Raw genomic sequence first — 15,947 nt, 5'->3', positions numbered from 1 at the left:
GGCATCTCGCTGTGCTGCCCGTGAGTAGCCGACACGAATAACTGGGGCCGAGCTCTGCTTTCAGTGAAGWCGCTGGGAATGCAGCCGTCAACTTTTATGGCAGCCAAATTAAACTCTATCCTTGAAAATTGCATTTAAAATAAATGAAAACAGTTAGAGCCCAAGTCTATAATGCTCTRTTAYTKSYWAAWYYWMCYYTWAAAAAAAAAAAATCTCATTGCCAAAAGAAAATGACTGGGCTGCCATTAGCAGTACTGGATGTCATTTCTTTTCTAGAAAAACCCTGTGCACATAGAGGGCCTGTTTTTGCAGCCTTTTCTCATGTGAGTAACTTCACTGGAACCACTGCAATCATTTCTGATACCGAGGCTACAATATTTTGCCTAACAGAACAAATGAAAGATCTCTGCAGCAAACAGGTGCCCGGATTTTAGCTATTCATGTTTAATATTCAAAAATTATTTCTTTTTTAATTCTTTCTAGCAAACACTCCTGGCTTTAGGTATCACTGTGAGGGCAGGGAAGCACTGGCTTTCACATATGCTTCAGAGAAGAATTCAAGAGGGGGTGGGTAATTCCTCTGCTGAGTTGCTTCTACTGTATGTGTTTCTTCCCTGTTAAAAGATAGAGTGAAACAACCTGATCCGCCCGGATGATGAATTCCAAGTGAGCTGGATTACTTCACATTCTTTTAAAAGGCTCTTTTTTTTTTCCCCCTCTAGGTGCAGATTTACACCATAATTTTTTAAAAAAAGAATCCTGATACACTTTCAATATCAGTTGGACTAGRAGTAGAAACTACTGTTCATTTCACTGCTACTATATAATTGTGGTAAATAAATAGGAAGTTCAGATTTGAAATAAGACAAAACACTCAAAATGAAGAGTAGCAAGCCACTGTCAAACACAGAAGGAGCATTCAAGCCAGTTTTGCTCAATTAAATGCTTTAATTCTTAAAGCACAGAAGCTCCAGTTGGAATATGAGGGAGAAAAGAGCTCTCACATGTCAAAGACAGCAAAACTGAGTGAAGTTCTGCCAGAAGTTCAAAACCAATTTCTTAGAACCAGTAATGAAAATCAGAGCAGAATGAGAACTAAGTAAACAAACAAACAAAAAGACATAAAAACAATGCAGAAAGGAAAAGAAACTGCATGTTAACCATCTCTGAGCAAGCATGGAAAGCCATGCTCGATCCCACCGTACTGCGTATGTTACTCAAGTCCATCTCAGCGAGGGAAACGCTAGTGGCAGATGTTGTCACTTTGCTGAAGGGGCCTTATTGCCAGCAAGTTTCAGGAATCTAACAACGCGAGGGAGTTTCACGTGGCACACCTCAGGTACAAAGGACTAGGACATCACCTCCGAAAAGCAGGTAAAGTGAGCATGCGCGGGTCAATTTGTAAACTTAACCGAACTCCTTCATAAGCCATGCACCCATTCAAGCTATCAGGACTGGTTAGCAGGTTTGCTACGACTGCTCAGGAAGGTGATGACTATGGTACACACCACCAGAAGCTGACTGCTACACATGGAGCATGACAGCTGGGAAGAAACCCTTCTTTCTTGAAATCTGTATGAAAAATAACCTCTCAGGAGACATCAACAGTTGCATACTCAGCTTGGATAGACACCTAAAACTTACCTTTCTTGAAGGTCATGGAGAGACTGTTCAGCTCTGTGAAGCCCCTCAAGGTCTTTCATCATCTTCTTCATGTGCTCCTTTGAATAGCGATTCTGGATATAGGCAAACCAGCAACCACCCACTCCAATGACAATTGACACCACCAGCATGAAGTCTTTGAGGTGGTTATGACGAGTCACTGGAAGAGAGTCAGAGACACTATTTAATTCAAAAAGGGAAACACGATGATTAACGCTGCGATTTTTCTCCTGTACCACAGCTAGAAGTGGAAATTGAAGAGAGTATTAGGAAGAATTATGACCCATGTTTTACAACAAATGGAAAAGAGCTACATCAATATTTGTTAATAAAAGAAACTTGACAACATTTATTCAATTTGAACAGGGGAAAATAAAACAAACGTCTAAAAGAAATACAAAACTCAAAATCTTTGCAGATATARCTTGTCTGGCAATATAATAGCTCGAGATACACAGTATATGAGAAACTCTACATATGAACCCCCAGAACAGCTGTGTTCTGTTAGGACRATACAGGTAACATTCAGTACAGAGATATAACAGCTTAGAAGAACATAACTTCTGTTGAGGAAATCTGACCATGATCAGAGAGATCAGGCAAATCAAGGGTCAAACCRTTTTTAGGACAGGTTGCAAACCTTTCCATCAGAATTACAACTTCATGTTGAAAACTCCCTTTTCAACACTTAGCAATACATACAGTTACTTTAAAAAATGTGGATGCATGGGAGAGAATGAAAGTAATTAAGTGGGGTTTTTTTTTAAGTGCTGAACAAAAAACAAAAACAGCTTTCACGATTTTTTTATTCCCACATGAGAGATGTGGGAAAGCTCTACATAACTCACYAGGAAAGTTCCTATGGCCATGCCTTTGACTTCATGTGGAAGTCAACCAAAAGTAGTACAAAGCATTAAAAGCATTTAACTAATAGCAGATTGTAATGAACTCTTTTCCAGCGTTCAAACTGGGGTCAGTCTATATTGTGCATGTGAACAAGATGCTACGAGCAGCCATTTAAGATCAGACCTTGCTTTTGGTGTATGATTTTATAAACGTTCTAAAAAGAGTTAACAGAGAGAAATCCCTTAAAGTTTAACCAAGACTTTGTTTCAATTTTGCCCCAACCATCTGTTTACTACATAGCAAAAGTTCAAACAAGTATGTCCCAAGAAAGCTAAAAATGGAAGAGAATAGCTTGTTAAAGCTAGCTGTAAATAAACATTCAGCGTCTATCCCAGTTAGAACAAATCTGCACAGTCCACAGAAACCCCACGCTTTCCACTTGAGCAACGATGAGTTGGATGGGACAAGCCTGATGCCACAACAGCATGCGTGATCAGGGCCTAAGCCCCAAGCATTGCTTCTTGCCTACAAAAACAGCCAACGGTGACATCAGWTCAGCACGGTTCCTCCTCGGGAATGCACACCCTACCTGACATGTTACTGGTACGGATTCTGAGCTACGCCGTGATCACACCTGCCTGAGATGAATCTTGCATGTTATTTGCACTTCTCAAATCACTATTTCTTTTTTTTTTTTGTAACCAGTACCAATGTTTTTTACCCTAGGCATGTCATTTCATAGCAAGGTTTACAGGCATCAGTGGAAGGCGTGCAATTAACAGCAATGCAGGGCTTCCTTAACCGCTACACCCAAGATTACAAACACCGGTGGTCCAACGCAGCTTCTCAGCATAGAGAAGAAGCTCGCTTAAAAGTCACTTAAGTCAAAGAGGCCTTAACAGCAGGCTTCGTACGAATGCAGAGGCTGAAGCATGAGCAGGTGGACGAGTGATTACATGAGCCACCAACCATCCCACTCAAGCCAGCTCCCCGAGAGAAGACTGGGGCGAGTAAGACCCAGGGAACAATTTAGGCTGGCAGCTGAAGAAGAATCAAAACAAACAAACAAACAAACCCCCCCAAAACAAAAACGACCAAAAACGCTCTTTGCCTCACCTAAAAAAGCAGGAATTTTTTAAATCAAAGAAGGATATGCAATCTTCCCGCCCCCGCCAAGAGAAGATGGGAATGCAGAGCAGTTTCAAGGTACTTGGAGCAGCCAGATGATTTCTAGAATCAGAAATTACTGCGACAAGGAGCCAGAGAGCTGCCAGCAGGCTACAGCCAAGGAAAGACTCTTTCTTAGAGGAATTATCAAGTAAGTTTTGCAATGCAATCTCACGAGTTTTCTAAAAGGAGTCAGAAACAGTATTTTTCCTCTGAATTTGTGCAACGCTCCCTCTTTTGTCCTGCATCTAGCGTGACGGCAACCTCAACGCAGCATTCACAAGATGAGCTGCACCCAAAGCAGCACTGCCTTCCGCAGACAAAATGCTTTATTCAGGTGTGTACTCACCGTGAGACTCTTACAGTAAGACCTGTTCTGCTGTAGGGCAAATTGGCTCGCTGTAGCCCAGCAAGTACCAGCAGGACGTACTGTAATTAATTACTTTTTCGTAACAGTCAGCTTTATCAAATAAGCATAGTTTCTTTCTTGCACTGCAGGTAGGAATAATTTGATACTAGGAAGTCACATTGATCATGAGAGTTTAAAATGGACTGTAACCGTATGGTGTCATTTTCCAAAATGATTTGGGGTAAGAGATGTGGGAAAGCGAATAACCAGATATTCTAAAGTTGACAAAAGGATTTTATCTTATACATCCTTTTTCATCTAGGACTTTTAAAATACTTTAAGACACATGAAATGCTGTAACCGCAGGAAGGCAAACAAATATTACATGCATTCTACAGCTGAGTAAACTGAAGTACACAAGTGAATGAAGTTGTCCAAGGTCAACCTGTTCAGGGACCGGATCTCCTCCTTTCTCTCCCCCCAAACAAATGCCCAGGCATCTTTCATCTTTTACGCAGAAGGTGAAGCAAACTTTCCCACTGGAGAAGCTATTGTCTAGCAGCGATGGCAGGAGCCAGCACTTCTGTCTTCTGTTTCCAGCTCTTTTATCTACTCCTTGATTTATGTGCATGTGTTAAACACTGCAAGACGGCAACACAGTCTCTGTGCAGAAAGTACAGACGTCAACTCCCACTGCAGTCTGATCAGGGAGGCAGAATTAGCACAGCGTTTGGAGTGGCCGTTGCAAAGTCGAGCAAATTCCAAGTCGAAAGATTTTAATTTGCATTTCTATTTTGATCCCTTTCTTTCTATGAGTTTAAGTAAAGATCTCAGATGAGATTACGTCAGTGGATTATGCATAAAATCCCATCTGGGCTGTAAATTTTTAACACCTCTCATTTTTGGACACTGTCAGTGGACTCAAGAACATTTACGAGAACTGCTACAATGCTATACTTGCCAGACAATTTCCTGTATGCTCTTGTGAAGCCGACTCCATCTTAGGCAAATCCTTCAGCTTTCTGTTTTCAGTGATGACACGCCCTAGACTTGTACACTGTCTGCTTTCTCATGAACAGAGGAGGAGCAGGAAGACGGCTGTGGGGCTCTCACTGCACGCCGTTTCTCCAAAAAGCCTTTCCATCTTGAAGTTTTAGAGACTTTCAAAAGTTGTCGACCATACTAAATTTGAAACGGATCTCTAACAATAAGAAATTTCGACTTCATTTGAAGTGACGTCACCACCTTCCCCAGCATTTCCATGTAGATCGAAGAGCCCCCCAGGGCCTCAAGTTCATCTTTGCTACATTAAAAAACAATTAACAATATGGCTTTTGAAAAGCAAACAATGCTTCTCCCCTCAAAATGACAGAGCGTTGAAGGGTTTTGCCAATACATTAAGATATATGCTTTTTGTAATGCTTAGGTCTAAGCATCAACTTTGCACAATGCAAGAGAAGAATATTCTAACCAGCTTTTTTCATTTGGTCATAAATCTTTTCATCTGAAATCTGGTTGTATCGTATTACAGTGACAGTCGAGGCTCTAAAAGATCACATTTGAAGTATTTACTGGGTATAGTGTACAACAGGAAAATACCCCCATAGGCAGTGAAAAGTGGAAGAACCACATACAAGACACAATGGATCTTTCAAGCAGAAAGGACTAACAGATACAACCACTCTGTTCCCCAACAACAGATTAATACATTAATTTATAACCCAGAACATGTATCTTACTCCACAAAGACAGCATTTGTGGTCTTTATAGTTATTTTGAGGGATCCAAGATGTAAAATATGAAGGATACATAGAAAGGCATAAGAATCCCTTCTCTTTTCCTCAGGAAACTCAAGAATCAGGTAAATTTGAGAGAGAAACTGAGATTTTGTCTCACAAGAGTATCTAAAAATATCTTGTTGGCTGTTGAGAAATAATTGGTGTTAGGTCTCTTCATCTAATGTTTAAGAAAAAGACAGAAAACTTCTACTTCTGTCATTTGGAGGGATGAGGACTTTCACAGTTGAGGCAGGAAAAATTTTATTCCACTTAAAATCTCTTCATGCCTTAGTGAAATCAAGTACAGATACACAAGMCATTTGCTTTAACTCACCCCCAAATGACTCACAGTGAATCTCTACTTTGGTTCAAGACACAAGATCCATAAATTACAGATGATGAAAGAGGAAAATAATAATAAAAAACACCCACTCTACTCCAGGTACACAAAACATGACAAACTGATGAAGTGGAAAACGTGGAAACGGAGGATGGTGACTAGCTTTAATCGGGAGAAAAAGAGAGATGTATTTGATACTATTCAGTATTTGGAGGGGTTTGCCTGGAAATAGGTATGTTTTTACGTTCTTCTATATCACGGGGGATTCCCTAGCAAAGAAAGAGTAACAGAGAGGACTATAAGAATATCTCTGTCAAACAAAGAAGATAGGCTAGATCAACATTTCTTTTCCTTTTTTCTTTAATAGCCTTTCATATAACTGATACAGGGATTCACCAACAATTCRGTTACAAACCATAGACAGAAAATTCTGAGACAATTAAGAAAAATACAAAGATATGCACACACAAAAAGGGTTAGGCCAAAATTAAGCATTCACAGTTGAAAGCCTCAGATGAAGCATTGCATAAAGGCACGTGCAGCTCAATCTAAAAGATGTATCGTCACATACTATGTGGGCACATATAAATTGGACAAGACATACACAAGCCTGCAAAAGACAGCAAAGTAAATCATATATCAAATCAATGAGTAGGCCGAGCAGCATGAATGGCAGCATCAGCTGGGAAACCTGCAAGATATTCAAGCACAGTGAAGGCTCACAAAAGGCTTGAAGCCAAGAAAAGAGAACTTCATCTCTAAAGAACGAAAGTAGAAAATACAGTGAAGTCTTAGAAGACCGAATTCCAGATTAGCTCCGGTCTGTGCAGTCTGAAACACGAGTGAAAGGCCAAGATGACGACATACAGCTAGATTCRTTAGGGAGAGAGAGAAAACTAGCTGTGTAACAACAGTAAGGGCATTCAACCTGCTATTGGGAAAAACCCTTGTATTAGGTCTTCGGTTTGCATTTTTGTTTTGTTTTTTTAAGCAAAGAACCGCTGACATTTGCCATAACTGGAAAAAAGACGAAGCTATTTAAGCAGATTTTCCCACTAGGAGCAGATGACAGATGCATACGCTCTGACTCCTGCAACTGCATCATAAAAGATGCATTAAATAGACTTAATTACCAGTGGCATCTACTACTTTTAGTGACTTTTATTGTGTCAAAGTGCCAGTTTGACGCTGGTTGCAGTGTCGCAGTGTACGCTATGACTTTTTCCTCCCAGTAGTCACAGTTTACCTTGGGTTTCTCTGTAGCTCTCTTTCTTCCGCAAGCGCAATTAGACTGGAAGTGCACTAGTCTGATGGGGTCATCCTCACTAGCTGAAAAATGATTTCTGGAGCTACACAAATGGGCTGTTGACATCTGTGGCTGGTAGGAATTATTCTAGTTGATAAAAAGCCAGAAACGAGGAATATGCATAAGCCAGAACAAGAAACAGATGTAAAGAAATACTGTCTCCTAGGTTTGCAGAAATATACTGATGCTACATAATGGACATTCTGTATGTAAAAACCAAAGTTATCTCGAGAAGATAGGCTGTCTGAAGAACAAAGGGAAAAAAAACATGAATATGACACAAAAATTAAATCTTCAATGAGGTCAACTTCTTTTTATAGCTCCAGTTTAGGAGCAAGACAGAAGGCTGCACTGTACCCAAAGGGTAGCACATAACTTGCTGTTTTTGCCTCTGCTGTCCCAGGCAGGGAAGGAAGTAGTGCTCTCAATGGGCAAAGACAGAGGAGGAATCAGAAACATTCAGAGTATTTACCAAGAAAGCATGAAGACTGCTGAATCAGGATATAGACTCTCCTCCACTATATCTGATAAACAGATTTCAGTCAACATGACGTTCACCTAAGTCTTGGATGATGCAGCACATCTTCTTATTCCTCTGCTCAGAGAGCAGTAYTGAAGAGAGACGCTACACGGGAGAATTATGAGAAAACCAAGGGACTCCTGCGTGCTGCAGCCTCGCAGTTTAAATCACATCCTACTTCACCGTTTCTCACGTATTTCCGACTGAAACCTCCAGCTGGAATAGACTCAGTATTTTCCCTTGCAAAGCAGCAACTCTGCTTCCACGGCAAGCCCAGGGCGTCACCTCCTGAGAACGGAGGACACTTGCCGTGCACAGAGAGACATTCGTGCTGCTTTCCTTTCCTCTTTACCCCTCTCAATTTAACCTGGCGTGCTTGACACGAAGGAATAATCACCTCCTTTACGTCAGGAAAAGATGAATGGCATTTCAGCAGAAACTGGTTAGATAAAAAAATCACGGTTCAGCAATATTGATACAGCTTATGAAGAACTGTGCGACTTTTATGTGGCTAAATAGAACAAAAGAGGTTTATCTTGAGAATTTTACCGCAGGGATTTTCTACAGTTGACATAATCTGTTGCTGAACAATAATCCGCGCCATCTGTCACATGCAGTGTTTAGTCAGTAAGCGGCCACATATCCCAGCTACGGCTTTTCTCAGCGCCCAACACTTGATTACAGGATTAATAGCGTTCGTGTAAGGAAGCAGCGCAAAGAAAGAACCGCTCGGCTCCGGGGGGACCCGAACGGATCCTCTCCCTGTGCTCCTGTGGGGGATGAAGAGGTTGGTTGCACTACTGCAACAGAAATACTATATCCATCGTATAGATACATAAATGTAAGAAGGAAGGAAAATAAGGTTCTTGCTCMAGATCTGCTCTCCCACAAATTCAGTGTCTTTCAGACACTGGTAAAAGCTAATTTTTCCAGGAGGTAGATTTTTTTCTCAAAAGCAGATGAAATAGTTCGGCACTGTCTTGTAATCTGCCCCYGATCTTTTCTCAAATGAGACAAGTTGCTTCAGTTGCTCCAACAAGCAAGTTGTTCAWGTTCAAGTAGCTCCAACAACAGAATAAGGACTTTTTCCTATGTAACACTGAAAACAACGCTTGCAGGTCATACAGAATCCAAAGCCTACACCTCAACAGCCTCATCAAACGCCGAGTCTTATTTCCTTACAGCTATATTAAAAGYTGTTTGACTCAAGAAACCGGTATGGCAGGAGAGGTAACCAATCTAACACGTACGATGAACCGCCACGTGCCAAACTCAGAGCTTTCTTACCTTGGTGTCTGCTCACCTCAAGCCCATCAGATGACCGTGTCTGCTTCAGCCAATTCCAAAGAACAWTTTTTTCTGTAAGTTAACGGTATTTTTTTCCCAATAGGAACTGTTCCTGGAATTGAATAACCCCTTCAAGAGCAGAGGCTAGAAGCCAGCTGGCCAAGTAGTGGCAGTGCAGGAAGACAGAGAGAAGACAGAAGCGGACTTCTCCAAGGTGCATGGGGAAAACACAAGAGGCAAAGACCACAAGCCGCAGCAAAGGAAATCCTGATCAGGCAAGGAACAAAAAAATCGCAGCGATGGTGGCTAAGCACTGAACGAGGTTGCCATCCTTGGAGATTTTCCAAAACGCAGCTGGACARAGCCCTGATCAACCCGCTTAGCCGTGAAAATAAACACGCTTTGAGGAGGGGGTTGGACTATACACCCCCGAGAGGTTCCTTCCAGCCTGAACTGTTTTAGGAATACTTTAACGCATATTTATCAGCGTGTGCTGAGTGAGGCGTGCAGGCAGAGGGCCAGCCYGCACCCCAGGTTAAATTAACAGGGGAACAACATGAGCAGCTGCCGGCCGTTGCRGACAGCGGAAGGGAGACGTGCTTGGCCACCCAGCCCGTAAGACAGTAACGGGAGAAATTACTGGATGCTACAGAGGGTGAAAGGGGAGTATACGGAAGTGCCCCGGATGAGGAATGCCRAAAGATGTGAAAGGGGGGTGTTGGCTTATCGGGATCACYGACCACAGCCAAAATTACYGAATAAGTGTGTAGAATCAGCAAAACTGGGGCCAATGGGRAAAGAGTAAACTGGGGGCAGGCTGTTTATTTGGGAACTKGGGGGRAAAAAAAAAAAGAATATAAAGTAAAGCAAACCACCTGATYGGGGCTGTTTGGGGGTAGCTGTCAAGCAGCCCTGCCCCTGACCTACGCAACGAAGCGGGACGAGAAGCCTGTTGTGGTGACCACACCGCGCGTGGCTTGACTTGGTCCTGCAGCGGGGCACGCGGGGTGCTCTCTCCAACATTAAAAAAAGGGGCATCCCAGAGGGGACAGAGGACTGACTCCCTGGGAATGGCGAGCAGACCATCCAAGCGCCTTCTCCCTTTCTGTTACCTAAGAAGATAATATAATCCATCATCTACTGCACCACAGAAGCGTTTAATCATTCTTTGAACACATTCACTTGGAAGTTCAACACTAAAGAAATAAACAGGATTAATACTGGTCCCGCTTCCCATTCCGGATGGATAATCACAACATCCTCTTCCAGAAGTAGATTCCGGCAAGTTTCTGCACATATGCAATTTCTAATCCCTTTTTTTATTTTATTTTTTTTAAACGTTTTCAAAAAACTGCTAGGCTGACTCGTTCAGGAAATCCATTTTCCACCCCCGCACAATTATTAAAGCTTTCCTTCACCGTTCTCATTGCCTGTTTGCCCACTAACCTGCCGGCACAACTGCCGCCTTCGTCACGCAGTATAAACTTGCCTTAGCTTGGAGCATTAGGAGTTGCCCAGCAAAACGCCTGCTAGACCCACCTCGCGCTGACTCACGTCCTACTTACTCCTTCCAGTACCAGGAGTCCTCAGCTAAACTACACAAGCACTTAACAAACCTCCTCACTGCTCAGCAGCTTTCTCTAAGGACGAGCGAATAAGGGAATAATAAGGAAAACTCAGCTTAGATGTAAACTTAGCCTTTTTGCTTTCTATAACTTTATGAGACTGCAGATTCACCAGAAGAATTAAAGTCTTCGATCCTGGGAAGAAGAGTATGGGTAACAGAGGTTAACTTTAGTGAAGCTGGCTTTTCTCTGCAGGTCTCCTCTGCAGCCACGAAAGAGGAAGGGTCCCCAGATCATGCACGTCATTTGGCTGCTTTAAACATGGGATTTCCCTCTTTCCATCACCTGCCAGCAGTATCTAGTCTGCCAGGGCTAGTATCTCTAAAATAAACCTTTGCCATTACCTTTAACTAAGTGATTCACAGAATGGTAAATAAATAATCTGAAATAATCTTCAGATAATCAGAAACTTATTGTTTTACCTATGGGCTGCATGCTTTCCTACTCTGTGAAAGCTCTGGCGATATTTCAGATTCAGCCTGCAGTACTGAGCACGCAATCTTGCAGACCAGATCGGCTGCAGGATGAAGAGCGTTCTGCACTTTCCAAACGGACTTTAGGAAGATGAAGAAGGGAAGGAGAAAGACAAGAGAAAAGTATCACTGTTACATTCTGTACTAAAATTCACAAAAATCAGTATTTGCCACAAACTACCCATAATTTTTCCACAAATGTAGCTCTCGGAACTATTACCTATTCACAAATGAACAGCCATAAAGCATATTCATTAGCCACTATAGCAAATGAGCGTTTTTTTGTTTTTTGTTTTTCTTCTGAAAGGCCTTTCATTAGGCCACTTTCAGGAATATTTATCATTTCATTGTGCATAACACAATGTCATCCCCCCCTCCAATTCCTGGTAGTACTAATAGAATTTGCATACGTGCACAGAATTTGGCAAATGAATTATTAAATTCAAGTTTCAACACAGTTTAAATCACGTTTAAGTAAAAAGCTTAGCGGGTTCTATCAGAGGTTAATGGAACCATAACTGGAAGAAGAACTGCCGGTGAAGTGCAGGATCAGATGACTGCAAAGATGCAGAGGAGTGTGCAATGCTGGAGTTATCTTTGCATCAGTCATTTTACACATTGACACTGCCATGAAACAACCATTTAAAATTTGATGCAATGTTTCCCGGGCTCAATTAATATTTCTACTTCCTTCCAAGTGTCAACACAACTTCAAAAGATTCAGTCAAAATCCCAATTACTGCGTCTCCTTCACAGATTGGGGAATGGAGTCGTAGAGAAGTAATACACCTACAGCCAAAAGTGTGAGCCTGTGGCCCACACAGCGCACACTCCCCGGCTTCCAGCTCTCAGTCTTACGTATCTGAATCACAAGATTATCTTTTAATGTTCAGTATGTAGGAACTACCACTCGTGTGGCGCCGTCAAACGCTCTAGATGCCAGAACTGCACTCAGTTGGATCGAAATTGCACGCGGCACATCCACACGCTATCCCGAGCGTCACGTAAACACTACAAGCCAACCCGTATAGAAAAGAGGCGATAATTCTGCAGACCGCTTAAGAGTTTGCCAATATAGGAAAGCTGACAAAAATACCGTTTAAGAATAGCTATTCCAGAAAAGTTATTCTGTGCCAGACTGTCTGTTCTTGCTTTACTCACCATTTGCCTAATTACTCTACCCTGAAAGGCATTAATTACCCCGGAGTGAAGCGACTTGCTCTACCACAGGTCATCCACAAAAGAGCTAGCGGAAACCGGCTAATTGGGCAGTAATTATTCGAGGCTCGTTCTTCACGCAGGCAGCCGCGAGCGCCCAAGCGAGCGCTCAGCGCTCGGACGGACGGGGAAGCGTTCTGCTCGCTGCCCAGCTGGCGTAAGCGTTTTCCGGAGACCTGCGTCAAGACGGGCATCCGTCACCAGGTCAGATCGGTACTTCATCCCCGCGCTCCTCCAAAACGCATCTACAGGAGAGGGTTGTCACGGTGACCCTTCGCGGTGTTGCATCGCCACGGCAACGCAACGAGATCACCTTTCACTCTGTTTTCTCGCTTCCTTTTAACTCGTTGCACCCGAACTCTCCGTTATTTTAGCTCTTTAACCCCCCGCGCTGCGGCAGAAGCCAGCTGCAGCAAGCGCCCAGCGGATTTTTTGGGCAGCTAAGCTCAGACCGCTTGCTTCCAGGTTGTCGTAGCTTAAAATCACACAACGTTTCTCCCTCATCCACGAAGCCCGGCACATCCCTGGGTGTGCGCCAGCGGCTTTACGCGGGGCTGGGGTCCGCGCTGCCCCCGTCGCAGAGCCCCGAGTGCAAGTGCCGCTGCGAGACCGAACCGAAGACGCACCAGAGCTACAAAAACGCAGGAGGAAGCGGCACACACTGAGGAAAACCCCTTTCTCTATTATTTCTTTATTTTCTCTATTATTTCCTTTTTTCGGGGGGGAAGAGGGAAGAAAGGGCACAGTTTTGCCCAAGACGCCGGTCGTTCCCCAGCGCGCTGAAAGACGACCGCGTTGCATCTCGGCTTTGCGGCACGCTGCCGCCCTGTGYTTTACAGGAGCAAGGTAAAAGGTTCACGACAGCAAAAACGTAGCGGCGACCTCGAGCTCCTCCAGCGAAAGAGTCGCACCGTGCAAGAGGCAAACTCGAAGCCTCAGTTTTTAAACAAAAAGTTTCACGAAAAACGGGTTGGATTATCAGTAAATTAGCAATTTTACAGCAATTTACATAAGCACTGATAACAAAAGAAAACTGACATAGGCCATAAACTCCACACTGCTTGGTTTGAAGTTGAAATATCAGAAAAAATACCCGACACATAGGAATGGGTAATTTCTGAATTTCCCCATGTGAATGAATCGGAGCAGCGAGGTGGCCTTCCGCGTTGGGGGCAGACGTTCTCCYGCGTAACCAAGGGAAGAGGATAAACCTCGGCACAGGCTGGGATAGGGCTCAGTTCCCTCTCAGGCCGCCCATCAGCAGCTGCTCTAAGTAAGAGAGCATCAAAGAAAACGTAAGCAAGCCTCCCTTCTTAAAAAACCCAAACCAAGCCAACAGCTTTTTAAAATTTCCTTGATGGCACCTGCAATTTCTCTCTTCGTCCCCATCGAGTCTCAGTCCCTTCCGGAGCGCTCGAACGCCGGTTTCCGTTCAGCAGGAGGCCCATGAGATCATTCTGCCACGCAAAGAACCTCTCGTCTTTTATAAATGTGTTGACTTTCAAGGCCAATAGGGTATCCTAACTCCAACCAAACTTCTCTATCACCGCACTCGTTGGGTTTTTAGTTTTACAGTTACTGTCTCTGAAACAGCACATGAAGCCACAGCTTATTTAACAGGTGCTTCCGTCACCTGAACGGACTAAACTATACAATAAAGCCAACGGATCTGTAAGCAGAGAAGTCATTTATGAAGTCTCTCCGCGGGACAAAGCTGCTTTTCTATCTAGGGGCAGGTAATCTAAACACAATTCAGTTAACTGTAAATATTTAAAGTGGATAGTAAATCTCACAGCGATAAATTAATCTGATATTTGGTTAAGAAATGCTATTGCTTTAAACAAATAATGTTCCAACAGGTCTCAAATGGCTTGTCAAATATACTTTTAATTATTACGAAGGGAAACAAATCCACTATATTAGCAGTTGTACCAAAGGAAACATGGCTTCATCCACCCCAGATGGGGGGAATAATAAACACTTAATGAAAAGCCAAAAAAGGTCGGTTCGTTCCGCAACCCTCTAGCAGGTGCCGCATCCTGCTCAGCAAATGTGTCCTTGTAGAGGTGTGGGCAACCAATCCCCGTGCTTCTGTTAATGCGAACACAGATATTCAATAACTAAAGGCATAATACTAATGATGACAACTAATGACCCCCAGCAAAAATCAGAAGGACGAGGAGAACAGCAAAGAAACCTCAATCTCGCACTGCTGCCAGAGCAAAATGCTGGAATTGGCATTACCAGTTCGGGACTGGAGGAACCAGCACGCAGTGTCAAAACAGCAGTCAGGGATCTCAGGCCGCGGTGTTTGCCTCGGGCATTATTCCCATTTCTTCTGCCTTAGGAGCTGCGGTCAGCGGGTGCAGCGCTCCTCCTGGGGCCGGGACTTCGCCCGGATTCTGCTCCTCCTGGCAGCTCACAGTAATTATGGAGAGGGAGTTAAGAGACATCCGAGACTGACTTAGCAAATTGCTAAGTTAAGTTGCGCGCAACTGTTTAAACTGAATTAAGCACAGCAGACTTCCGTTCTGGGAAGGGGAACTACAAAAAACATCTCCCGAAATCTCGCCGGCCACACAGAGGTCTCGCTTGATCAGCCTTTGGAGGGGCGACCAGGAGAAGTCACTGGCCTCGGGAGCTCCGTAGGCAGCATTCGGCCGGTGTTTCAACCCGAAACGATAGCTCAGTGGTGCCTGGAAGGTGTACAGCTGAGCGTCTGCTACTTTAGTTATAAATAATGAAAATATAAATTCACTTTTCACAGATGATTTTTTAAGCCCAAGCCAAGACAACAAAGGAACACAGAGCAATCAATCACTCCATCCCGCTTAGATGATGATTTTACCTCCCTCTTTGGCACTTGGATTAATTCACAGAACTGTAACCCTGAAAGCGAAAAGATCTGATTGAAGAAGGAAATCACACGTCTAGAGCCTGGCACAGAAATTCCATCTTCTTGGGAACTGCAGGAGCCCGCTCAGCGGGCGGCAGAGCGGCCGGCTGCCCCAGTCCGCTACGCGACGCTTGCCGAAGCCTCTGCAACAAATTGCAAGAGTCATCAGAGAACGAGCTTTCCAGCTTCAAGACGGAAACGTTTCCCATAAGGATAAGGAGATAAGGAGAAATAACACGTTGCTACTTGCGCTGTAATCCCCACCCGCAATGAGACGGCTCTGGTTTTATAAATCTGAGGTAAGCAGCTACACTGGTCCGATCCAGACCGATTTTTTTGTTTTTAAATGCCTCGAGCGCTTCTATATCCCTAATCCTGGCAGGTATAAAAGCACCTTCAAGAGAGCGTCTGTGAGCCACAGGCCTCCGCTGGGAGCTTGGCTCGCTCAGCAGCAAAGATGGCAGGAAGCCACCTTCAACT

At 43.7% G+C, this 15,947-nt stretch overlaps 1 protein-coding gene across 5 annotated transcripts in view; it reads right to left on the bottom strand.

Annotated features, from left to right (window-relative positions):
• Positions 1-15,947, bottom strand: part of STIM1 (stromal interaction molecule 1) — a 110,660-nt gene that overhangs the window by 29,993 nt on the left and 64,720 nt on the right. For all 5 annotated transcript variants that reach the window (XM_026092271.1, XM_026092275.1, XM_026092273.1 and 2 more), the window contains one exon: positions 1,645-1,822. In XM_026092271.1, coding sequence (XP_025948056.1) covers positions 1,645-1,822 — 178 coding nt within the window. The remainder of the gene's footprint in view (positions 1-1,644; positions 1,823-15,947) is intronic.

Source organism: Apteryx rowi, unplaced genomic scaffold, assembly GCF_003343035.1.
Source record: "Apteryx rowi isolate R43461 unplaced genomic scaffold, aptRow1 scaffold_952, whole genome shotgun sequence".
In the NCBI taxonomy this organism is placed as follows: Eukaryota; Metazoa; Chordata; class Aves; order Apterygiformes; family Apterygidae; genus Apteryx; species Apteryx rowi.
This window is presented reverse-complemented; position numbering and strand designations above follow the sequence as displayed.